This window comes from Trachypithecus francoisi, unplaced genomic scaffold (genome assembly GCF_009764315.1).
Source record: "Trachypithecus francoisi isolate TF-2019V2 unplaced genomic scaffold, Tfra_2.0 Lachesis_group10, whole genome shotgun sequence".
In the NCBI taxonomy this organism is placed as follows: Eukaryota; Metazoa; Chordata; class Mammalia; order Primates; family Cercopithecidae; genus Trachypithecus; species Trachypithecus francoisi.
In genome coordinates this window covers 96,083,593-96,109,964 of record NW_022681455.1, presented here as the reverse complement: position 1 = coordinate 96,109,964, position 26,372 = coordinate 96,083,593, and the positions used below count along the sequence as shown (strand labels likewise).

Below are 26,372 nucleotides of genomic sequence, written 5' to 3'. Positions count from 1 at the left end.
AAGAGAAGAAGCCAAGAGGCCTTCTTTGGTCAAACGTGGGAACTGATTGTTGTGTCCATCAACTCTTACCTGCCCTGTCCCACTTGCTCAGAACCCTATTTGAGAATACAGGGCATAGGGTTGTGGTGCTGTTGAACTGACGTCACAGTCACCTCAGTTTCAGCCAATAAAGAGTTAGATGGGTTCCAAAGGGACTTTTGCTGCCCTTCAAGTCAATAAGCAATAAACAGAGCTGTGTGGAATCCTCAGCATCAGAGATGGAAGAAGACAACTGGGCCTAACCCTAGTGGGTCAGGCCGCTGAATTGAGGATGCTGGATCCCGCATTGTTCTCCCTGAGCTCAGCCCCAGTTCCAAGGCTAGGAATGTTTGACTTTATTGAAATGCAGCCTCAGAGGCCCCCAGGTGACCAGAAACCAGCCCCTACTCACCTTGGTTATGCAGAACAGGGCAAGAAGGAAGGTGCCGAAGGTGACGCCAAATGTGAAGAGTTTCCGGTGTCGCTTCAGGACCTGGAAGTCGTCTGCCAGGCCCGTGATGATAGCCTCCATGCCTCCCATCTGGAGGGAACCAGGCGGGGTGGGGTGCAGGAATGAGGGTCTCTTTGGACCTCAGTCTCAGGCCCCAGGGTTCCTAGCGCCTCCTGCAGCCCAGGACTCACGCAGGCTGCCTTGCCTCTCTTGAGAAATCAGCATGTCCTGCCTTCTTCCCCATCCTCTTGTCCCATTTCTGTCCTGTTCTGAGGCAAACTCAGAACTCAGAAACTATGCGGGAGAGGGTAAGGGTTAAGTCAACTCCTGTCTCCCCTACTCAATAGCTACCTGTCTCCTGCCTACTCAGCCGGAGTGGGTACAGATAAGCTGATAGTGGAATGAAAGCAGTAAAACACCAAAACCCCTGACACACATTTACATGTCAATAAGGGTCTCTGGAAACAACTCCTGCAGAAGAGCTTCTAGTGATGGGAACTTCAGGCAGCAGTTTTTGATATGGATTTTTGGCTGCCTTTCTAATGATCAAGCAAAGTGGTCACTTCAAACTCCAGACTCTTAGAGTCTGAAAGGGTCTCATATCCCACTGCTATGGGCAGATTGCTTCCTTATAAGGACACTGTGAGGGTAGACAAGAAGCACACAAGCTACCACTCTCCTCTCCTCTCCCCTCCTCTTGGCAGACAGTGCTAATCAAAATCAGTATTCTTCATTATAAGCCCAGAAGCAGCCTCAAAATCCTTCTCAACACCCTGCTCCTGGCAGATCTGATGATTGAAAGCAAAAGGCAGTGGAGGGAAACCCAAGTGCCAGCTCTTCCATAAGATTTTTTGCAAACTTCCAGGCATGATGTACTAAGTAAGGGTAGACATATCTGAATGTCAGTACAACAGCACCACAACCCTATGCCCTGTGTTCTCAAATAGGGTTCCGAACAAGTGGGACGAGGGCAGGTAGGCATAAGGCTGACTTGTCTGAAGTCTCTTCTTACTTGAATTTCCAAGATGTCAAAGGGATTCCTATGGCTCTTGGCTTTGGCCTAAGTCTTATCTTTTTGAGTGAGGACTCACTTTTTCTTTTTTTGTCTGCATTTAAATAGGGCCTTCTGGAAACAACTATTAACCTGGTGTTTGAATAATGGGAACTTTAGGCCCAGCACTGTGTGTTGGGGAAGGGAGTCAGGCCCAGTGGGATGGGGGACAGGTATCCTGAGGAGGGTCACTCACTGAGCTGTCAAGGCCCAGCGCCAGGAGCATGATGAAAAACACGACAGCCCAGAATGTAGATCCAGACAGGGTAGAAATGGCCTCTGGATACAGGATGAACACTAGGCCAGCTCCTGTAAGAAACATCAAGGACTTCATCAATGGCTGAAACCATTGGTCTGAGCTGCACATAGTAGGGGAGCATCTGTGGGCCCAATTGTTCAGTCATGTGTTGGTGGACAGAACACAGGTCTAGAGATAACAGATGAAACCAGCATGAACTTACAGCTCACCTGTGCATCGGAGAGGTTGACCCCCAACAGCCAGGCTGGAGAGCAGTTCCCTGCCTGGACAGCTACAGGCTACATGCTGCAAACCCCACCTCCTATACTCTACAAGGGATCTACTCTTACAAAAGCTTGGGGTCCTCAGAAACCGCAATTCAATTGCTCACTAGCTGGGTGATGCCAGACAATGTATTTAGCTTGAGTCTCAATCTTCCCATTTGTAAAGTGAGTCTATTGACACTTGCCTGGCAGCCTTGTGAGAACTAAGTGGAGATATTTCAAGTGCTTAGCCCAGGGCTGGTACAGAGAGGACATTCCAAAATCTGTTCCTTCCATCCTGACTTGCAGGGTGCATGGGGCCTGGGACTGCTTGGAATTCCCACTAATAACCTCAGGGGAAAGTCAATCACATTGGTGGTTTGGACACCTCCATGGACAGCCTAGCGGTCCTACAGCCATGTAAGAGCCATGCAGCCAAGAATAAGGTGGGCTTTTCAGCTCCCTCCTCAGTGGGCTGGGGCCCAGGAGGGCTGCCCACCCACCTTCTGTGGCCACATCCTCAATGTTGACCTTGTGTTCATGGGCCATGTAACCGAGGATGGAGAAGATGGCAAACCCAGAGACGAAGCTGGTGATGCAGTTGATGCTGCTGGTCAGCAGGGCATCCCTGGGGGAAGAAGCACAGTGAGGTCAAGTCCCTTGACACCCTCAACCCTATGCATTGACTGCTGGGCTGGCTATAGAACCTGCAGCCTGGCCCCAGCATCAAAGGCCATCCCCCTTCAGCAGCTCCTGCTGCCACATGGATCCAGGGCCCCACCATCACTGGTGCAGGAAGTAGGCTAACTGCTTATGGATGGAATAGCCTGATACCAGAGTCTACTGGCAAACTCCTGCCAGGGAATTGAGTCACCAGTCTCCTTCAACAAACCTTCCATGGCTGCTCCCCAGTGCCTCCAACTCCTCATCCTGTCATTCAAGAGCTTTGCGAAGAAGACCCAGCCTTCCTTATACATTTATCTTCCAAGACTCCCAAGGTGTACTCTGAACAAACCATAAACTGGTCCATAAACAAACCACTTCTTTGCATTTGCCTGTGTTGTCCCCCTTCTCCCCCAGTGCCTGCTGTCCACTCCACATCTGCCTAGCATAATCCTAACTATCCTCCAAGGCTCATCTCAAATTCACCTCCATGCACTGGTTTTCTTCTGTCAGGGGCTGATCACCCCATTTCCTTACCTCCCTATAGCCTGTCCCCCTGGTATGAATTCATCAGACTCTGTCATGTACCAAAGACACTGTGATTCTGCCTTAAGCCTTGGATAGAGTGTAATGGAAGCGGACCCAAATTTGTGCCTGTGCCTGAAGTCCCCACAGCACTGGGCCAACAAGATGTAGCATTGAGTGCTTCCTGAACTGAGCTAGATCATGGCCTTCTGAGTCTCAGTCTCCTATGGAGTCTCACATCTGACCCTGCCAGGCCCTCAGCAGCTGGGATATTCCACCCCTGCCTGCCTGGGCATCTGATGGACAGAATCCATACTGAAATCTTCACAGTTCTGCTCTGTCACAACTACCCATCTCCCAGTACTGGTAACCTCAACTTTTCCCGTTCCACACCCCACGTTTGTTTAAGAGGCATCCTGAAATGAAATGTGGTCATCAGAATCCTTAGAGGACATGTTCCAGTTTATAGAATGCCCAGGATGGTTCACAAGAAGAAAATTTGGCTTGCCCAGGGAGAGTTGGCTTCCAGACCAGAGCCCTCTCTGCCATCCCCACAAAAGTCAATCCCCAGGATTTACAGCTTCTCGGAATTCTGAGAAGAATCTTACCTGTAACAGTTGTTGTCAAATTTGTTGTAACTGGCAAATGCAATCAACACTCCAAATCCAGCCCCCAAGGAAAAAAATATTTGAGTTGCGGCATCAATCCACACCTGAAACCAGCAGACAAAAGCCATCAGCCTCTGCTTCCTACACCACTGGAACACCTCACTGCTCTGGAAGGGCTGAGAAACCCTGGGGATGCTCTGAGACCAGAGGAAACATGGTCTGAACCAGAAATGGGCAGCCCTGGCAACTCCTTCCCCTGCATCCTGTACAAAATGACTGCAGAGAGAGGCTGGGCCTCTCCAGCATCTCCCAGCCTTGGGTAGTCAGGAGTGAGCTCACCCTGTAGGAACTCATTCACTCCATTTCATGCCCTGATTTTCAAAGAAAGTTAACAAAATGAAAAGTTCTAGGCTAGAGTGTGAATGGGGCAAGAACACAGGGTTATGGCCGTCTTAGGAGTTATGGAGACGGCACTGTCAGAAAGTGAGGACCATTCCTAGTGGGCTTCTACAAGCCATAGACAATGGTGACTCCTTGGGGGCCAATGGGGCTTACTTATTCCATCAGTTGGGTGATAAAAGCCCATGGCTGGAGGCCTGAAGATCTGAATTCCTTTCCAACTTCTCTGTCTCATGTTCTAGCCCTGGTGAAGTTCATTTCTCTCTGTCTGTTTCCTCATCAGTATAATGGGAATAATTATACTTCACCCACTCAGACTAAGAGCTGAAATTCAGATTTTTTTTTTTTAAAGCCAGGGTCTCACTCTGTCACCCAGGCTGGAGTGCAGTGGTGTCATCTTGGTTCAAGCATCCTGAGTAGCTGGGATTTCAAGTGCACGCCACCATGCCCTGCTAATTTTTGTATTTTCAGTAGAGACAGGGTTTCCCCATGTTGGCCAGGCTGGTCTTAAACTCCTGACCTCAAGTGATCCGCCCGTCTCAGCCTCCCAAAGTGCTGGGATTACAGGCGTGAGCCACCACACCCAACCTTGCAATTCAGGTTTGAGAGATGTCTGTCATGCCCCTACTGGTGTTAGTCCAGGCTTCCCCAGCTGTGCAAACAGAGGGCAGCATGATCTGATGGGGGAAGACAGATCTGCTCCTTGATACTGCACTGAGGGCTTAGCTTCTACACATCTGAAAGGCTTAGCATAAACAGTCACAGAACAAATAGAAGTCTGACTTATTTTGCAATTTACAAGGCTGATTCTTGTCTTATGCTCTGTTATCTTTCTGGCAGCTACTACGAAAATAGGTTTTCTCTTGGTTACTGGTCTATAACACTGCAGTATGTTGGAACATTACAACTACGGAGATGCATATTGGGATGCATCTCTCTTCATCCTGTGCTGCTTAGGCCTGCCAGGATTATTATGGGTTCAAATAAAGAAGCCCGGAGAATTATAAGATAGCAATTGTAAGATGTTGAAGTGTTCTCACTGAGGGGCCCTGCAAGAGGAGGCTGGAAGTAATCTCAGCAGTTATCTTAAGATGCTCAAGGTACTGAGTACCTCTATGATAGTCTCTGCTCCCACCCTCCCTGCCCTGCACTGGACTCCACTACCAAATTCACCCACTTTCACCATAATTTGGGTCTCTGGACAGGGGCAGTGGTTGGATGAGGGTTTTGGGGAAGAGAGTTGGCAGGGCCTCCCTGGTGGCTAAAACTGTCCTTGTGCCAACATCACAGGATGGTAGCAAAGACCAGGTTTGGGGATCTGAGAGTAGCAAGAGGGCAGGGGGTGGCTGGGGTTGGCTAGGGAGCTGTGGGCACAGGACAGGAGCAAGGTCCCAGGACATCATGTCCTCTTCACAGGGAATTTCTCTCCTCAAAAAGAGTAGTCTGTGAAGACCACCAGATGGAACCGCAGAATCTCAGGCCTCCAGAGAGAGATGGGTGGGCTTATGGAGCCTATCAGGTGCAAATCCACATTGGTCAGATGGGGAAGCTGCAGCTCAGACAGGGAAGGATCCTGTCCAAGGCTACACTGTACATTTGTGGCAGAGCTGGGACCAGATTTTCCATCATCACCTGCTCCTGAAAACCCTCCCACAAGCCTGGCCCAAGGCTTGGTGGTCACTGAGCACTGACCGTGGCCTCTTTCAAGCGGTAGAAGTCGATGTGCAGGTAGGCATTGATGCCGTTGGAGGCGCCGGGCAGCGTGACGCCGTGAACCAGGAGCACGAACAGCACGAAGTAAGGCAGCGTGGCTGTGATCCACACCACCTGGGCAATGGATAAGTTCAGGTGAGAGCCTTGCTCTGGCCCCAATCCCGTGGTGGGCTGGCGGGGCACAGAGTCCTTTCCCAGGGAGCCAGTCATGCTCTTTCCCACCTTCCTTTACCCAAGGCACATGCTACAAGTTCCAGTTCTAGGCAAGGCCCTGAGGCAGAATCCAGGGCTAGACCAGTAAACGGACACAGGTCACACCCTAGAGAAGCTCAGAACCCAGAGTGAGAGTCAGCTGCACTGGGGATAGTACTATGATGGAAGCCAAGGGCACAGCGGGGCAAAGACTAGGTCCTCATAGCACAGGATGCCGCCTCATCCACAAAGCCACCTCTCCTGACTCCTTCAAGGAAAGACTCTTGACTCCATAAATGAAGAGCTTTCCCATAGATAGAGCTCTCTAAAGGAAAAGAGTCTAGAGAGGTGGTGAGGTACCTGTCATTGAAGTTGTCCAAGTGTTGCTATGAATACAGGCATTGGCAAAGGATTGCCTAGATCAAGGTGCAGTTCATGGACCAGGTAGAACTAAGTACACCCACCTTTGTGCTCTCCCCTTTCCCCCTCAGTCCTGTGTCCATCACACCATTGCTACTTGTTGCTGCATGCACCTATCTGACTGGCAGGATATTTAGAAATATCAGTCTCTCTCTCTCTCTCTCTCTCTCCCCCCACTCTCTTTTTCTCTCTCTCCATCCTCCCTCTCTCTCTTCTTGCCCTCCCCTCCCTCGTCTCCCTCTCCTCCACTCTCTCCCTTTTGTTTACATCTTCCTCTTTTTCTTTACCCCCCCCTTCAAGTATATTTTCTTTCTTAAGCACATTGCCCAGGAAGGGATGTGGCTGGACAGAAAGCAGAACCTCTGACCATTTTTCATCTTAGTGGGAACAGATGTGGGACACAGACAATGGATCTTGTTCAGGAACACACAAAGGAAGAGATTATTCCAGACTAAAAAGAAACACCCCACCCCTTGTCCAAGTTGGAGGAACAGAAAAGAAAGGTAGAGGCAGGGATGGGGGTGTTATGTGGGTTTCCTTGCTGTTCCTTCTCAACCTCGGCTACACATTCAAATACCCTGGGGGAAGTTATAGGTACAAATGTTAAAGCTCAGCTCTCATTCTTGGGAGTTTCTGATTTAGTTGGTCTAGCGTGAGCCTGAAATGAGTATTTTTTTAAAGCTCCCCAGATGATAAAATTGTGCAGCCAAGGTGAGAAATCACCACTAGGTAGAGACAGCCATGGGTAGCCTTGCAGAAAGAAGGCTGTGCCCAAGTAAAAACTCAGGTTAAGGTCAACGTAGTCAGACTCAAGGAGGACTCAGCTGAAACATGAGAAAACCTATAACTTAAATGCCAGATGGTTCCACCCCCGCAAAGCCCTCGAACTACGTAGCCCCAAAAATCTTCACACATCCCTAAGGAGAAAGTGGAAACCTTGAAACATGAAAGTTCTTTGCCAGGATAAAAAGATATGGGCTCTAAATGAAAATAGAGACATAGAAAATAAAGCCATATGTTTTTTATACTTGTGTTTAAGGATGGCGATTTATCCTCTTCTTTTACTTGTCTTTCCCACTACATCATGAGCCCCTTAGAAGTAAAATCCTATATTTTTCAAACTTGAATCCCCAGAACCTGGCATATATGAGTCCTAATAAATGTTTATTATATGAATGATTGGACTAGGCAGCGGTGCAGATGAATGATTGGATTGTTAGGTAAATGGATGGATGAGTGGATGGTTGGATTATGATTGGGTAGCTGGTTAAAAGGATGGATAAGATGATTAGGTGGGTGGAGGGTTGAGTAGATGGATGGATGAATGGATGGATAAATGGATGGATAGATGGATGAGTGGTTGAGTGATAAATCAGAAAGTTAGTGGATGACTAAGTCAAAGAATAAATGCATGAACAAGTGAATGAATGAGTAACTGAGTCAGCATGGGAGTGAGTAAATGCACAGTGGTAGACACATCTTCTGGGCTCAGAAGTAATCAGGAAAGCCTCCTCTGTTTCATGTTATCCACTTGTTTCTCCATCACTCCCTTGTTCTAAGAAGGTCTTTGTGGAAATGGGATTTCCACTTGTTTTCTTTCAGGGAGGCAAGAACAGGAAGGCCAAATTGCATAACAAATAAGGAGGGAAACATGCCCTGGAAAGTGAAGCTGTTGCATCTGGGTGACCTTATGTTAATCAATCTTGGATTCAGTCTCCTGATCTAGGACAAATAGGTGTAAGCTCTTGGCAAAAGGCACAAGGAGGAGCTCTCACATCTCCTTGTGATTGGTTCTAACTGCTCTGGTCTCCTAAAGCTTATGTCAATAGCTGCAGCCCAGCTGCAATGCTCAGCCCAGCAAACCAGGTGAGACTACACTCCTGTCATCAGAAAACAGTATCTTGACTTCTGACTCCAAGGAATCTCCCATTGGGCCTGGATATGGCCCTGCATTGGCCATGTTTGATGGCTATGGATTCAGTTTCCCTAAGGAATACATCAGGCCGTGACTGAGCTAAGACCCTGACTATTATAGTCAAGCATCAAGATAGCAGGAAACTTGTTTTGTCTGTGCCCATGCGTTCAAAGCTAAACCATCTGAGTCCTGTTGAAGATTCTCAGAATTGGCAGTGGGTGTTACTTCAGCTGCCTAAGATCTTGTGTTGAAAGAAGGATTCCTGGATCTTTGGCCAACAGTTCACTCATGTTCACATGTACCCTGAATGCACAATGGGTAAACAGAAGAAAGGCTCGGGTTCTGTCATCTCCACCCCAGGCTTCTCAGCTCTCAGAATTCCAACTTGCAACACAGCTCTGGCCATGAGAACCTAGACTTAGTCCAATTTTGAGCACAAGATCAAGAAAGTAATGAGCAGCCCATTGGTCTTGGCAAATGTCCTTAGTCCCTAAGGGAGGTCACTGCTTTCTGTCACTTTAAATCCATACCTGCTGGTGTTTCTATGGATAATTTGTGGGGTTCTAGGTTACCAAATTCAAACTGATGGCTCACAATCAAAATGAGGACCTTGGCTCCATAAAAGAAGGAACTTTCAAATTGATAGAGCTCTCTCAAGGGAAAGAGCTGCCCAGGAAGGTGGTGAGGTGTTTGTCACCAAAGTTGTGCAAGCCTTGCTATGAATCCAGGCATTGAGCAGAGGGCTGCCTAGATCAAGGTGAGGTCCACAGACCAGCAGCATCAGCATCACCTGGGAGCTTGTCAGAAATGCAAATTCTCACCTCATACCCACTGAATCAGACTCTCTCAAAGAATGACCCAGGAATGTGAGTTTTAGCGAGCCATTTTGGTGATTCTTACACACATGAAAGTTTGAAAAACACGGCCCAGGACCTGCTCTAAGGTTGACTTGGAAACAGATGACACATGTCTGCACTTCATCACTGTGCATCTGAATCAATTTACCCTTTACTGATTAAGAATTTGTGATCCTCTGAACTGGGTTTTAGGGACATTTTCACTAACAATAAAGACACGATTTTACAAAGCGGGATTTATGAGGTGTGGGGTAGGCTCTGATGTTACTGAAGAAAACACCAAGCTACAAATATTTTAGTCTACGCCTCACTCATGTGTGAACGATGCTGTTCATTATAATTGAGTCCAATCCAGTCACTAAAGTAAGCCAGGACCAGCACAGCCTTCACTTGCCAAGACTGGAGGTATGAACATTTGCAATTCATTTGAGGCCAGCTCTGAGGCTATGGAAGCCTGCTAAGAAAAGCTCAATGTCCTGTTCCAGGTTCAGTCTGGAAAGAAATAAGCAATACTCTTGGTTTTCTCATAAGCCAGTTTATAAAAACAATTAAAGACAGAGTACAGGAATGTCCTGAGTGAAGCTCCCCATTCTAGAAATCTCGTCTAGAAATCTCGTCTCCATGGACTGCCTGTGGCATGCCTGCTTAGGGACTTATGCAAAATGTGGGCTGTGGCTTCAGATGGCACATGCAGAGGGGACTCATATTCCTCTCTCATTGTGTTTCTACATGGGGGACTTTCCTAGTGTAACACCCTGGTTCGTGCCTCACCACCTTCTCTGAAGGTGCATTTTAGAAAGAACTGAGCATGCTCAGCCCCACTCCTCCTGGTCTCTTTTGCATCAGCCTGCCTGCAGACAACATATACTCCACTCTAGCCAAGAGCTAAACTAAGTGGGACAGGCTCTACTCTCTTTGGTGATGGCCATGGGGAACCCAGTCTCGGAGTGTAATATTAGAAGTCTATGGTTGTCCTATGCCAAGGCCAGAAGCAGTATAAAGCTCATACATCTTCTGCAGTTCACAGGAGTGGGCCCTGTCTCCCCTCGGGGTCTCTGTCTGTGCCTGCAGAGGCCAGGAGAACTCTGTTCCTGGTACCTAGGAAAGGTGCAGAGAGTGCTAGACCAGGCTGGCCTGGGACTTCCGCATCTCTACGACTTTGCTTATGTAGTTCCTTCCACTGAGAATCCCTTCCCTCCACCCCACCTCTACCTGTGCCTGCCTGACCTTGTAGACCCAGCTCGAATGCCACCTTCTCTATGGTCTTTGGAGACACTTTCAGTTGAAAGAGCTTCCTTTCTCCACTAATGCAGCATCTCACACTTTTTGACCACGACTCATGCTAAGAAATACCTTCAATATCAAGACAAAATACACATAAACTTACAGATAGCTGTAACTGAAACAAAAATTCCAACAGACAGCTCTTACTTTACTATGTGCAATGATCTCTTATTATCTAGACTTTTTCATTTTTAAAAAGTGTGATGACCCACTAAGCTGATTTAATTACGGTTTTTAAACCCACAGTTTGTATTTCTATTGAAATGTAATTCGACTACTGGATGTGAAATTATCTCCAAGGTAAAGTTAAGCTTAAAAAATAACAAGATATATAATAGTGCACATAGTTTGTGACCACTGGTTGTTATTAAATGGGGACGCACACATATGTCTCTGGATAGAGACCCAAGAAGCTGGTGACATTGGTTGATCCATAACCTGCCTGCAATACACATAGACTAAAGCAACTGAAGAAGGAACCTGTCTTATTCTCGCATCACTAGTACTAGCATCAAGCCAGGTACATACTAGGTGTCCATAAGTGGTTGATAATTTGAATTAAATTCAAAAGAATACTTAATGAAGTTCCCCAAACTTATATACCCACCCATCCTTCAATCACCCAATAAATATTTACTGAAGACGTACTAGGTGCCAGGCATCAGAATGGTAATGGTCCTATCCTGGTTTTGCTCAACCCTAGACTTTCTCCAAGCCCTGGTCTGCATTTTGTTTGAGTGTTTTCTTAGGGTAGATACTGTGTCTCCAACATGCTGATAGGAAATTCTATCTTCAGTTCTCGATGGATTTCATCCCTACTGGCTGCTGCTCCCCTGCTACTTTCTTTGCTCTCAATGGCATGACCAAGAACTCTAAGAGTATCAGAGAGAACTCTGGTGCACAACCCCTTTCCAAAATCAGTTGCCTAATGAGGCTTCTCCCAAATTAACAACCATTAAGGTTGATTAAGGTAGACTGTTGAGGTGTGGCCCCCAATGAACTCACACCTGTGTGTAATTCCTTCCCATATGGACACTAGGTTTTACCACAACACTTGTTTTAGCCACGGGGACAATAGCAAGAATGATGCAAGCAGAGACTGGAAGAGCTACTGTATACCATTGTGGCTTGTCTGCTTGGAACATGTTCTTGGAACTCAATTGCCATGCTCTGAGAAGCTCAAGCACCATAGAAAGTCTATGTGGAAACATTTGAAGATGCTCTGGTTGGCAGCTCCAACTTAGCTCCCAGCTAGTGCCAACTGCCAGCAATGTGTATGCACCATCTAGAATAGCCAGCCCACTGAAGCCATGTAGTCCAAGGAATATCACATGAAGCAGAAGGACGACCCAGCTGATCCCAATCAACCCACAGAATTGTGAGAAACAATAAAATGGTTGTTATTTTGAGTCACTACATTTTGGAGTGGTTTGTTACACAGCAGTAGCTAACCAGAACACTGGAAAGAATATTTCCCATCCACATCCTCTTTAATACAGTCAAGCTTCTAAATAGACCCTGTAGAGCCCAAATGGGGTTGTTGTTTCCATGATGTTCCTCGGGCTAAAAATCAACAGGAGCCATTTCCTGAATATTCCTCACCCCTGAGAGGCTGACTACAGGGAGACAGTGTCACCCAAGTTCAGAATGCCAACTCTGGACTGGCCCTCATGGGTCATCTAAAGCTATGCTCTTCTCGTGAAGGCACCTGGAACTCTGGGGGCACTTCTTTCTGTATCGGAGGAAACACAAAATCCAGCATACATCTGAATATCTTCTAGAGCATTGTTTTTTTCCTAAAAAATTCAGAGGGGGGATTTATTGATTTTACGGTCATATTCCAGAGTAGGATGCAACATTTGCAAGAAGATTTAGGTCGAGATTCAAGATTTATCAAGGGCATATTGATAGCATCTCTAGACTTTGTCCTGAGACCTTTGGGGTATCCCAGTCCCTGGTCTCTGCTATTAGGGAAGCTTTGGCAGGAAAGTGTGAGAAACTCTGATCCACTTATACCCCTTCAACCTATTGTTGGCGAGACACAGACTTGGGGAAGGGAAGGGAAAGGAAGGAAGGGGTTTGTCTAAGTCAGTGGCAGAATTGGGGCTTGAATCCAGGCTTTGCACTTCCAGCTCCATCTTTTTTGTCCACCAACTACATAATTATTGCTAGAAATAATCACACCCACCAAGGTTGATCACCCAACCGAAAGAGAAACAAAGAGATATTACCTTTCCTGATGTCTTCACCCCTTTCCAGAGGCTAAAATACAAGACGATGACGACGACCATCAGACAGAGCAAGAGCTGCCACTGGGGCAGGCCGATGTCATGAATCCCGCTGCTCTCATGAAGGTGCAGGACACCACGCCTGCCCAGAGGAGACGGGAGAGGACCAGGGTAAATGGTGTCAGGGAGGACAACAGGGGCCGTGACCACAGGCCAGTCCCTGCAAATGCACACTGATGGAGACAGGACCTGGCCACTCTCCCCTAACTCGGGGGTCCCAGCCACTGCCATGCACCACAATGGACCTGCCCTGGTCAGCCATGGCCTGTGCCCAGGATCAGTCTGTCCTAGGAGAAGCAAATCATCTGGGGAGATTCCAGGCTTATGGCTGCTGTTAAAAGACAAAAATCTCTTAAGTGCCTGTTGCTCACCTAGCCTTAGAGTAATAAATAGGGAAGGTTCCTGTCCTCATAGAACTCACACTGTAAAGAGCAGTTCTCAGCAGGAGGGAGGACTATTTTGCCTCCGACCCCCACCCCAGAGGATATTTGGCAATGTCTGAGATGTTTTTTATTGTCCTGACTTAAGGAGAGGTGGTGCTACTGGCATAGAGACTATAGGTGCTGCTAAACATGCTGCAGTGTACAGGACAGTCTCCAATAACAAAGAATGACCCCTCCCAAAAGGTTCATATTGCTTAATCTGTGAATCCCTGGTCTAGAGACTGAGACAAGAGTGAGCATTTCTCCTATTGGAGAACAGCTACTAAAGCTAAAGATATGCTTACCCTGTGCCCTAGATATTGACTCAATAGAAAATTGTACACATATTCACCAAAAGACACGCTCTAGAACGTTTATGGCAGCATTATTCATAATAACCCCAAATTGCAAAGTACTCAAACATCCATCGACAGTGGAATGGATAAATTAGGATATATTTATAAAGTGGAGTATTTTTTTTTGAGACAGGGTCTCATTCTGTCACCCAGGCTGGAGTGCAGTGGCACCATCACGGCTGACCGCAGGCTCAGCCTACTCAGGCTCAGGTGGTCCTCCCACCTCAGCCTCCCAAGTAGCTGGGAGTACAGGTGTACATCACCACACCTGGCTAATTTTTGTATTCTTTTGGAAGAGACTGGGTTTTGCCATGTTGCCCAGACTGTTCTTGAACTCCTGGGCTCAAGCGATCCAACTGCTCCAGCCTCTCAAAGTGCTGAGATTACAGGTGTGAGCCACCACATCTGGCCTAAGTGGAGTATTATACAGCAATTACCTCCAGAGGGATGACTCTCGCACACACTGCTGAGAAAAAGAAGTCAAAGCCAGAAGAGCACTTCCGTCTGACTCCAGTCATATAAAATTCAGCAACAGGCAAAACTGACCTAAAGGATTAGAGGTCAGGAGAGGTGTACCCTGGGATGGGGGTGAGGGGGTTACTGACTGGGAGAGAACATGATGGGGACTTCAGGACACTCATCATGCTCTTTCCTGAGCTGGGTGAGGTTACTGGCTGCGTTCAACAGGTATCATTTTCTGAGCTGTCACTTGATGATAGTCACTCCTTTGGTTAGCTATCAATAAAGTGTTTTTTTGTTTGTTTTCGTTTTTTGTTTTTTGTTTTTGTTTTTGTTTTTGAGACGCAGTCTTGCTTTATCTCCCAGACTGGAGTACAATGGCGCAACCTCGGCTCACTACAAGCTCTGCCTCCCGGGTTCATGCCATTCTCCTGCCTCAGTCTCCTGAGTAGCTGGGATTACAGAAGACCGCCATCACGCCGGGCTAAATTTTTGTATTTTTAGTAGAGACGGGGTTTCACCATGTTAGCCAGGCTGGTCTTGAACTCCTGACCTCAGGCTATCCATCTGCCTTGGCCTCCCAAAGTGCTGTGATTACAGGCATGAACCTCCGCGCCCAGCCTGGTTTTTTTAGTAAGAAAAACAAACAATACTAAGGTGGTCTGAGAATATTGGGGTCCCTCGTACAATCTACAATGAAGAAATGATAAAGAGAATTGTAAACAAAATGACCGTTTGCTAATGAGAATCTAATCAAAGTCGTTTAGGAGCTAAGGAAAGGTCAAATAAGACAGACTGCTGAAACAATACAGCAGGTCCCAGGGGAGAAGGGTTCCCCTGACCATTCTGCACCCTTGCAAAGCAAAGCAAACAGAACTGGGAACAACTTGGTGTAGTATTTGCTCTGCACCCTAATCGTTCATTCCTCACTGAAGGCCCGCTGTGAGCCAGCCCATCTGGGCCTTGGACACACACAGGAACTGCTCGTGCACCGTCCTGACTCTGCCTTGGTGGGCTTGTATCGTAGCATGTGAGGCAACACTACATGCAAATTCACAATAAAGCATGACACATGTTGGGAGGTTCAAGGGAGCTGCAGGGGCCCCCACAACGAGTTCCCACTGGGTTCTTCTCTGTGTCTCACACTCAGAGGCAACAGTCAGCTGCACATTGCCCAACACCCTTCAAACCCAAATCCAGTGTCACCTCTCCTAGGAGGCTCCCCTGATCACCATTGATAGGAATCCTTCAACCCTTCCAGTTCCTGTGGCTCTTGACTCAGTTGCTAAGAGAGTCTGCCTGTTCCTGCAAGGTCAGGGCTAACTGTATACAAGGGTCTCCCAGGATGAGGAGGTGAATTAACCATTCCTGGTCCCCAGTGCTAAGCCCAGAACTGGCAGTTAGACCTGTTAGTTCATGAGAGATCATTGGATTAGAAACAGATAAATGTTCCCAGCCTTTCTTGCTAAACCCAACAATCCCTCTACTACTGAAAATGAGATTCCAGGATCACCCCAAGGAGAACAAGGAAGGAAAGAGGGTCAGTCTCCCACACACTCTCAATCTTTCTCTTAGCAACTCCTCCCCTCACTTGTGGCAAATTTCTAACCCTTTTGCCCAGATCTTTCATACTGCCCAGGGCACCACACATTTTCCCATGTGGAAACCTCCCTGTCTCATTCTATAGGCGTTTGCACTCAGCTAGAGGTCCATTCAGAAAGCAGCTGCTTAATAGATTTATATAGCCAGGCATGGTGGCTCATGCCTATAATTCCAGCACTTTGGGAGGCCAAGGCAGGTGGATCACCTGAGGTCAGGAGTTCGAGACCGGCCTGGCCAACATGGCGAAACCCCATCTCTACTAAAAATACAAAAATTAGCTGGGTGTGGTGGTGCATGCCTGTAATCCCAACTACTTGGGAGATTGAAGCATGAGAACTGCTTGAACCCTGGAGATGGAGATTGCAGTGAGCAGAGATCTTGTCACTGCACTCCAGCCTGGGCAATAGAGCGAGACTCCATCTCAAAAACAAAACAAAACAAAACAAAATAAATTTGTACTAAGGTGTTAGAGGCAAACAGCTTAACATATCATCCTTCCCTGGAAGGTGGCTTTAATTCCAAAACACACATTAATGGCAAAATTGTACACACCTGCAGTGGATAAGATCAATTGTCTGTCTGCCAGAGGCAGATGACAGCCCTTGCTGGAATCGTCACAAATGATGCAGGAAGATTCCGACTTGTAAGGAAAACATATACCCTGAGTCTGGAAACTTACTTAGCTTATCCTTGGGTAGGAATTAAATTTGTTTCCAGGCAGGTGAGAGAAAGGCTGAAGGCCACCAGCGAGGCTGATTCATTCACTTTTTCATCATTTATCCACTCAAAATAGATGTCTGTTATTTGAAAGAATGTGAAGGAAAATAGAAAAATGTGGCACAGAAATTGTCTGAGCTCTGGGGTCAGACAGACCTGGCTTCCCACCCTAGCCCTACCACCAGCTCCCGTGTGACCCGAATTCTTTTATTGATTCCACAAACTCTCTCTGCACCTCTGCTCTGAGCCAGGCAGTGTGCCACGGGCTGGTGGCATGGCTGTGGAGAAGCAGGTGACGGCTCCAGCCCCCTGGGGCTCTCAGGCAAGGGGACAATAGTGAGTGTAAGCATTCCCCATCACCGAGTCTTTCCCTTTTCAGTAAAAGGACTCTGATGAGGGCCGAGTTATAGAATATCAGATAATAATACCCTGAACCCAGGAAATGCTCAATAAATGGTAATTATAATGATCATTATGGTTGAGTCCTAGGCTTCAAGGAGCAGCAGGTGTCAGCAAGGGAGTTAAGGGTACCCAGAAAACTCAGTAGAGGGGGTCAGTTGGGGAGACTCCGCTGTGAAGGTGGCAGGTGCCTTCTCTGCTGGCCGGAAAGGTGACAAGAGGTACACCGGTGTTGGGGAGGGAGCAGTCAGGAGAGGGGATGTGAGCATGCATGAATGAATGAGCAGAGTTGGGTAGGTCATCAAGGTCTACCCAAACCAATGCCCCGTCCCCAGAATGGCCCCCATCCCTGCAGCTCCCAGGCCAGCTGTTGTGGCCTTAAACTCTCACCCTGCATCATCTCCCCCATGCAATCAGTTGCCATGTCTGGTCCCCGCTAATGCTATCTCTTGGCTGCTCCCTCCATCACCACCCCCACTCTCCCCATCCCAGGCCAGACCCACATTCTGTCTGTGATGGTTAATATTCAGTGTCAACTTGATTGGATTGAAGGATGCAAAGTATTGTTCCCAGATGTGTCTGTGAGGGTGTTGCCAAAGGAGATTAACATTTAAGTCAGTGGACTGAGAAAGGTAGACTCACCCTCAGTCTGGGTGGGCACCATCTAGTCAACTGCCAGTGTGGCCAGAACAAAAGCAGGCAGAAGAACATGGAAAGACTAGACTGGTGTAGTCTTCTGGCCTACATCTTTCTCTGGTGCTGGATGCTTGCTACTCTCAAACATCAGATTCCAAGCTCTTCAGCTTTGGGACTTGGACTGGCTTCCTTGCTCCTCAGCTTGCAAACAGCCTATTGTGGGATGTCACCTTGTGATCGTGTGAGTCAATATGACTTAGTAAACTCATATGAGATGTATATCATTAGTCTGTCCCTCTAGAGAACACTGACTAATACACTGTCCTTCCAGAGTTACTGTAAATGACTCCCACTCTCTCCCAAATCCAGTCTCTCTGCCTCCTGTCAGCCCCCTTACATCCACTGTCTGTGCCACTGCAGAACCATCCATCCAAAGTGCTGTTCTAACCTTGCCACTCTCCTGCCTCCAAAGCCTTACAGGCTTCTTAGAACCTAAAACAGTGGTTCTCACTGGGGGCAACTTTGCCCTTGCCTTCCAGGGACATTTGGCATGTCTAGAGAGACATTTTTGGTGGTTACATCTGGAGAGGAGGGAGATGCTGCTGGCACCTAGAGGGTAGAGGCCAGGGATGCTGCTAAACATCACAGATACACAAGACAGTGTGCACCCCTGTCCCCCAACAAAGAATCATCCAACCGAAAATGTTGAAAGCATCGAGGTCCAGAGGATAACAATGCAAGTCTCTCAGAATCTGAGGCCTTCCATAGTCCATCCCGTGCCAAGTTCATCCCCGGCCTTGCCACACCCTGCCTTTCACCCCTGGCAGCAGCAAGCTACTTGTCAGTCCCTGGTCATAGGGTGCATCCATGGCTCTGGGCCTGGGGACCTTCTGTTCCTTCAGCCAGAACACACGTCCGAGCCCAATTTGTCTACCTGGCAAACTTCTCATCCTCATCTCAACTCAAAATGATCCCCTGACTTAGACCCCTCTGCTATGTCCTAAGAGAGAGAGAGAAAGCAGAGTAAAGGGTGGCAGGGCATAGGCATATTTTAAAAGACAGAGGACCAGGCTGGATGCGGTGGCTCACACCTACAATCCCAGCATGTCAGGAGGCCAAGGCGGGTGGATCCTTGAGATCAGGAGTTCGAGACCAGTCTGGTCAACATGGTGAAACTCTCCTCTGCTAAAAATACAAAAATTAGCCAGGTGTGGTGGCGTGCACCTGTAGTCCTAGCTGCTTGGGAGGCTGAGGCAGGAGAGTCACTTGAACCTGGGAGGCAGAGGTTGCAATAGCCAAGATTGAGCCACTGCCCTCCAGCCTGGGTGACAGAGTGAGAATCTGCCTCAAAAAAAAAGAGAACCAGAGGCGTGTAATGACCCTATCTGATGCTTAATTCCACTACTTCCTGTGGTTTTATGGGACAGGTGTTGAATAATGTCAATTGTCATTTGGTTGACTTGACTATCCAAATAATGGGGGGGGGGGAAGCATGGAACCAATCGTCCTTCCCCTGAAACTTGCCAAAATACCTCTGGTGTCCAATCTCATGGTTGAAATGCCCCCCACAGGCCCAGCTGATGCCCCATGCATGCAAAGTCCACTTTCAGGGTTGTAGAGGTTGTTTAGGTATTTCATCAGTGAAAAGATCTGGACTCCCAAGCTTACGCCCAAGAAAAGCAATGAGAATCCAGCCCCCTCTCCCCAGCAGGCCCAAGCCTTGGGGGTTAGTACAAGAAACTTGTTCTAGTTTTCCAGAAGTTTAATGAAAATGAATCATCGTTAAGTGTACCATCCAGGCTTTCTGAAGTCTACACGCCAAAAAAGCTCAATTTCTCACTTGATATTTAGCACAGATGATTAATACTAGGGTGGAGGGAGACTTTTCTTCCTCACCAGGGACCAGCATGGGGTGGAAGTTTTCTGTTGCCAGGCACATGTTCACCAAAGGTGGCCTTTTACAGATAAAGTTACAGAGCTGCAGTTTCTTTTAGTGTGGGGCTGCTTGGCTTTGGGCCCAGAGCCTGGGGAAAATAGCAGTTTTGTTCCCTTGAATGATATGCTCAGTCCATCAGCCTAAATGAGTACAGGGTGATAACAGAATTGGCCAGGAGGTTTGGGGAAAGAGAAAAAATTTTCTATTTCCTCAGGATTGGCACTACAAGTCCCACTCACTGGGTTCCCAAACTGAGTTGAGGGGACGTTTTTCAAGCAGAAACATTTAGAAAAAAGGGCAGCATGCCATTAAAAAAAAAGTCTAGAGGCAGCTGATGACAGTGCTGTGCATTACAAAGCACAGAGGCAGGCTCCAGGCAAGAAAGGGCAGCGTGAGAAGAACTCCTATCTACTTGACCAGGCCCCTGCACTCCCAGCTCCACCACTTACCTAAATCCCGAGCCTCTACTCTCTTATCTGTAAAATGGGAATAATTTCCACCTCCATGAACTGTGAAGATTAAATGGAATTTGGATGTGAGGAGATCCTCAGTGCTTGGCTGATGGTAGCAATGAAGGTTTGCACGGTTAGTGGAGGGAAGGTGAAGGAGAGGAAAAAAAGAGGGAAGATCTGTAGGGCAGAAGGCTCCTAAAATAAGCCCTGTAGGCTGGGTGAGGTGGCTAACACCTGTAATCCCATCACTTTGGGAGGCCGAGGTGGGTGGATTACCTGAGCCCAGGAGTTCAAGACCTGCCTGTGCAACACGATGAAACCCCATCTCTACTAAAAATACAGAAAGTTAGCCAGGCGTGGTGGTGCATGCTTGTAGTCCCAGCTACTTGGGAGGCTGAGGTGGGAGGATTACTTGAGCCTGGGAGGTCAAGGCTGCACTGAGCCGAGACTGTGCCACTGGGTGACAGAGCAAGACCCCATCTCTTTTAAAAAAACAAACAAACAAAAAACCCTGCATTCAGTTCTACCTGGATCCCCCAACCCTTTCAGCCCAGTGCATGAGGAGGCCATCTTTTCCCACCACTCTCTGCTTACAGCTGAGCTTGGAGGAAGCTTAGGGCTGTAATTAAAGTAAGTAGGGTCTCAAAACCTATCTCACCTCTCCCTCCTGTTGGGTGTCTCTGCTGGGGCCGACATACTAGCCATGAAGACATCAGAGGAGGAATCAAATGCAGACTGGACTAGAGACAAAGTTATCATTTCCCAATTTAACTTACAAAACAAGGGTTGCTAAGAGTAAAAAGAAAAATCATGCTTTTTCCTTCATGGGAGGATGAGGGGGAGAGCGTTCAACCAATCACATGTGTCGGCAGCACTCTCTGCTCCACTATTCTTTACCACCTTCCCCTCCAAACCATGTTCATAAGACAGAAAGGCCTAAAACCCCCACCTGCAAGCTCTCTGATGGTTCTGGAATTTTCTGAGACCATGCTCCTCCTCAGAAGATTGAAGGAGGCTCTAGATTTTCCATGACATGAGACTAAAGAGATGTCAGCCTGACTCTAGCAGGAGTCTTACTCCAAGACAGTAGAGTGCAGTGAGTAAACAGGGGCTTCCAACATTGGCTGGATGTTAGAATTGCAGGAGGGGCTATTGATGGAAATTTCTGTGCCCTGGTTGTACCCGGACCAATGAAATCAGAATCTCTGGATGTAGAATCCAGGCCTCCATGCTCTCCAGGTGATTCTGATGTGCAGTTAAGGTTTAGAACGCTGGGCTAAGATCTTGGGCTTTGGAGATAGACTACCTAGGTCCAAACCAACTTTTAATGCCACTTCTAAACTCTATGACCTCGGACAAGTCACTTACTGATTTGTGCCTGTTTTCTCATTCAAAAACATAATTTTAGACCACTGTGGTCAGGATTAAAATATAGTATAGAAAGGGTGCTTTGCACTATGGCTGGGATGCAATCTAAACTGGGTAAATATGATGTGTGACCATGACAATATTTCTGCATAATAACAAACATGTATAATGGATAGAGGCCAATATAACACAGAGGTTAAGGGTGCATGCTGTGAAGTTCCCCTGCCAGGCAGGGCTGGGGTTAGAGTGAGGAGAAGTAAGCTCCTACAGTGCAAAATGGAAGGAGATGCCCGTTCTCAGGGTCTTGCAAATGCATGCTGGCTGGGTCCAAATCTTGGCTCTGTGCAGTAATAGTTGTGTGGTTGTGAACTTTGCTGTCTCAACTGCGAAATGAAGCCTCCCCAAGAGTGTGATGAGGATAAGAGTTACAGAAACCTCATTAGGTGGGTGTGAGGCTTAAATCAAAATAATACATACGAGGAAGTTAGCAGAAAACCTCATACACATGGTAAGAGGTTAGCTATTAATGTGATGGTGAGGAAGACAGGTTTCTTACAGCAGATGCTCACGTTCAGTGACAGCAGTGGTTCAGATCCTCCAGGAGGGCTGGAGAGGTATTTGAGAATTTGATGACAACTTAACTACAGACCCTCTCCAAGAAAAATTCTAAAACACACAATTTTTACACATGCACGTTAGAAGTCCATGGGAATCACGGATGAAGACAGGTGGATGCAGGTACAGGACCCTTAGCAAATTCTCTGCAGTGAACCATTGAAGATATTTCCTGGATCCTGAGAACACTGACTCCCTGAGGAGGCAGTAGACTTTTCAGAGGTCACTTTCAACCAAACTAAATCCCCTTGGCCCTGCTGCACCAAGATGGCAGGGAAAGAGATGGTCCCAGGATAACCCCCATCTCCAGACAATCAGGACTCATTCCCAGGTTCTGGGCTTGGGGAATCCATAGGACTGAAGGAGAGGAGCACTAAAGTTTTGTTGTTTGTGAATATGTTTTTTTTTTTTTTTCACACTTTTTTGCACTGGCCACATATGTCTATTTAAAGGTAAATAAATTAAAATTAAATTAGAAATACAGCTCATCAGTCACACTAGCCACATTTCAACTGTTTGGTAACTGCCTGTGGCAAGTGGGTACTGTAGTGGATTGCACAGATATAGACCATTTCTATCATGGCGGGAAGTTTTACTGGGAAATCTTGCACTAGGCCAGGACTCAGCACACCATGGCCCCCAGGCCAAATCTGAGCTATGGACTGGTTAGCTATGACCTGTGAGCTAAGAATGGTTTTTAGAGGCAAAATAAAACAAAGAACATGCAATAGGAACATATGTAGCCCGCAAATTCTGTAATATTTACTCTATGATCTTAAGCAGAAAAGTTTGGGGACCTCTGCTCTAGACCATGAGTGTCCTGAGGGTGGAGTTCAGGGGGAATCTATCCTGTCTGCCCCACAGCTTGTAACAGGTACTTTCTGCTTACCTGCTAGCATGTTAATGTAGGGATTGATGAAATGGAACTGACCCATGCCTGAGGGATGAAGACAATGGATGCTAGCTACATTGTGCACAGAGCGCTATGCAAACATTTTAAATCAGGTGGCTGAAAACAAGTCAGTCATCACCCTCCTCAAGGACATAAATGGATGAAGTAGAGGCTGAGAGGATTCAGGGAAGCCACAAATTAAATAATGATGGTTATGAGCTCACACCCAACAGAATGGCTATTAAAAAATCAAAAAATAACAGATGCTGGTAAGGCTGCAGAGTAAAGGGAAAGCTTATACACTGTTGGTGGGAATGTAAATTAGTTAAGCCAGTGTGGAAAGCAGTTTGGAGATTTCTCTAAGAACTAAAAATAGAACTACCATTCGACCCAGCAATCCCACTACTGGGCATCTACCCAAAGGAAGATGAATCATTCTACCAAAAAGACACCTGCGTGTGGATGTTCACTGTAGCACTACTCAAAATAGCAAAGAAAATGTGGTGGCCAGGTGCAATGCCTCATGCCTGTAATCCCAGCACTTTGGGAGGCCGAGGCAGGTGGATCACCTGAGGTCAGGAGTTTGAGACCAGCGTAGCCAACATGGAGAAACTTCGTCTCTACTAAAAATTCAAAAATTAGCTGGGCGTAGTGGTGGGTGCCTGTAATTCCAGCTACTTGGGAGACTGAGGCAGGAGAATCACTCGAACCCAGGATGCAGAGGTTGCAGTGAGCCAAGATCGTACCACTGCACTCCAGCCTGAGTGACAGAGAGAGACTCGGTCTTAAAAAAAAAAAGAAAAAGAAAAAGAAAATGTGGTACATATATACCACGGAATATTATGCAGCCACAAAAAGGACAAAATCATGTCCTTTGCAGGGACATGGATGTGGCTGGAGGCCATTATCCTAAGTAAATTAATCCAGGAACAGAAAACCAAATACTGCATGTTCTTATAAGTGGGAGCTAAATACTGAGTACACATGGACATAAAGACAGGAACAGTAGACACTGAGGACAACAAGAGTGAGGAGGGAGGGAGGGAGGGGGACAAGAGTTGAAAAACTACCTATTGGGTACTATGTTCATTAGGTAGTTTTGAGCATAGTACCTGGGTGGCAGGTTCAATCACACCCCAAACCTCAGCATCATGCAATGTACCCATGTAACAACCTGCTTGTGTACCCCTGAATCTAAAATGAAAGTTGAAATAAAATAATAATAATAACAACAACAATAACAGTTATGGATTAAGACCACAGAATAAAATAAATATCCAGGGGCTCATACTGATATAAATGAATAACTGAATTAATAAATAAATAGGGGAGAAGGGACAATTCTTCCTTAAAGAAGAATTCCAATCAACTAATCTAGAAGGAATGATAGGCTGTCTGTGGTGGCTCACGCCTGTAATCCCAGCACTTTGGGAGGCCAAAACGGGTGGATAACCTGAGGTCAGGAGTTCGAGACCAGCCTGGTCAATATGGTGAAACCCCATCTCTATTAAAAATACAAAAATTAGCCAGGCGTGGTGGTGCACACTTGTAATCCCAGCTACTCAGGAGGTTGAGGCAGGAGAATCACTTAAATGTGGGAAGTGGAGGTTGCAATGTGCCGAGATGGTGCCACTGTACTCCAGCCAGGGTGACAGAGCGAGACTCTGTCTCAAAAAATAAAAAAATAAAATAAAATAGAAGGAATGATGGAAATTATAAGTAGATAAACATTATGGTAATAGTCCTTACTTGCAAGAATCGTCAATGAATGCTAAGAAATGTGGACAAAAATGAGAATCAAGATATTTGTATAAACTCAATGTATGTCCCTAAAAGACACTTATTACTTAAAAAAAGAAAATAACTTTCTCTACACAGGAGGAAGCTGGCAATCTCCACCTTAATCAAGTGTGCAAGATTAACATCACCAGCAACAAGACATTGATAGCATGTCTCCCCACCCCTGATGGAATGCACTGAGGAGGGCACAGCATCCTTTCTAGGATAATCTTGCCAAAATGCATAACCTCAGTTTAATTATGAGAAAACAACAAACAAAGTCAAATCAATATTTCACAAAATACCTGGCCAGTACTTTTCAAGTGTCAAGGTCATGAAAATCAACGAAGAGCAAAGACTGGAGAAGATTAAAGAAACGTGGCAATTAAATACCAGAAAAGGACATGAGTGGGAAAATCGGTGAGATTCAAATAAGGTCTGCAGCTTGTTAGCTAACAGTGTATCAATATTAATTTTCTGGTTTCAAACTCATACCATGGTTACCCAAGGCGTCAACACTAGGGGAAACTGGGTGATGGGTATATGCACTATTTTTACTACTTGTTTTGTGTAACAGTATTTCAACATAAAAGTTTCTTTTTTTAAATGATATTCTGTCTTGCACCAACGGCCAGGGCTTCTCATGTACACATGGTCCAGATAATTTCCCAGAGTTGCCAACAGCTGGCCTGCTTCCCACTTCTTGAATTTTCTCCAAGCTCTGATTATGTTCCCCCACAGGAACTCCAGAGGGACAGCAGCCCAGGGTGAGTCAGACTACAGCTTCAGGGTCAGATCAACTTGGGTTCAACCTGCAGCTCATCGCCTGCCCTTGAGCCCCAGCTCTTCCCTTCTCTGATGTCATCAGTTCCCGTGTCACCTCCTCAGAGGGGTCTTCCCTGACTACCCACGCAACCGTTCTTTTCCCTCCAGGATTGATTTTTCCCACATACCTGGTTTCAGTTCCTTAAGAGCAGTTACACACCCCAGAAAGTGTTGCATTCCCTGAAGTGCACACACACTCTAAAACATCCTCACTCCCTTACCCGTTCACTTGTGTATTATCTTCCCTCCTCCACTTTCCTCCCCCAGAATGCAAGCTCCTCCAACTACCTCGACCATAGCTGTGTCCTCAGCCCCTCACCCAGCATCAGGCCAGTGGCCACTCAGTAAACATTAACATCCTGACGGCATATGTCTCCTTGGTCTGTGGCTTTCCTTGGTGTTTGGCTCAGGTCATATCAAGCACTGGCCTCAACAGGCCCAGCACAAGGGGTCTGTGACTTACTCATAAAACTCCGCTGCCGGCGTGAACTTGTACTTGGAGTACTTGGTGTGGTTGCCAAGCACGGAGCCATTGAGGAGCTTGGGGTCGGTACAGTTGGGGCTGTTCCAGGTATGGCCACAGTCGGTCCAGGGCAGGTTGAGGGTGAAGGAGGAGAAGAGGTAGTAGAGTGACCAGGCGATGATGACGTTGTAATAGAAGCCAACGTACAGGGCGATCAGGATGACAGCATAGCCAACGCCTGGGTGGGAACAGGGGGTAAGGCAGGGGTCTCCCAGGCCCAGCTCCACAGCCACCTCTCTTTGGGTATGGCTCCACCACTGCACTCCCATTCCCTCCGCCTCTCGTTTCCTGTAGCACAGCGGTCGCCAACCTTTTCAGCACCAGGGACCAGTTGCATGGAAGACAATGTTTCCACAGATTTGGGGGTGGGGATAGTTTCGAGATGAAACCGTTCCGCCTCAGGTCATCACGCGTTAGTTAGAGTCTCATAAGGAGCACACAACCTAGATCCCTCGCATGCGCAGTTCACAGTAGGGGTTGCGCTCCTTTGAGAATCTAGTGCTGCG

At 47.0% G+C, this 26,372-nt stretch overlaps 1 protein-coding gene across 2 annotated transcripts in view; it reads right to left on the bottom strand.

Annotated features, from left to right (window-relative positions):
* The window catches only part of SLC6A2 (solute carrier family 6 member 2), a 49,011-nt gene that overhangs the window by 7,547 nt on the left and 15,092 nt on the right, over nucleotides 1-26,372 (bottom strand). For both annotated transcript variants that reach the window (XM_033218435.1, XM_033218434.1), the window contains exons 3-9: nucleotides 25,807-26,044; nucleotides 12,829-12,967; nucleotides 5,909-6,043; nucleotides 3,818-3,921; nucleotides 2,525-2,649; nucleotides 1,717-1,829; nucleotides 431-559 (exon numbers count right to left, since the gene is read on the bottom strand). In XM_033218435.1, coding sequence (XP_033074326.1) covers nucleotides 431-559; nucleotides 1,717-1,829; nucleotides 2,525-2,649; nucleotides 3,818-3,921; nucleotides 5,909-6,043; nucleotides 12,829-12,967; nucleotides 25,807-26,044 — 983 coding nt within the window. The remainder of the gene's footprint in view (nucleotides 1-430; nucleotides 560-1,716; nucleotides 1,830-2,524; nucleotides 2,650-3,817; nucleotides 3,922-5,908; nucleotides 6,044-12,828; nucleotides 12,968-25,806; nucleotides 26,045-26,372) is intronic.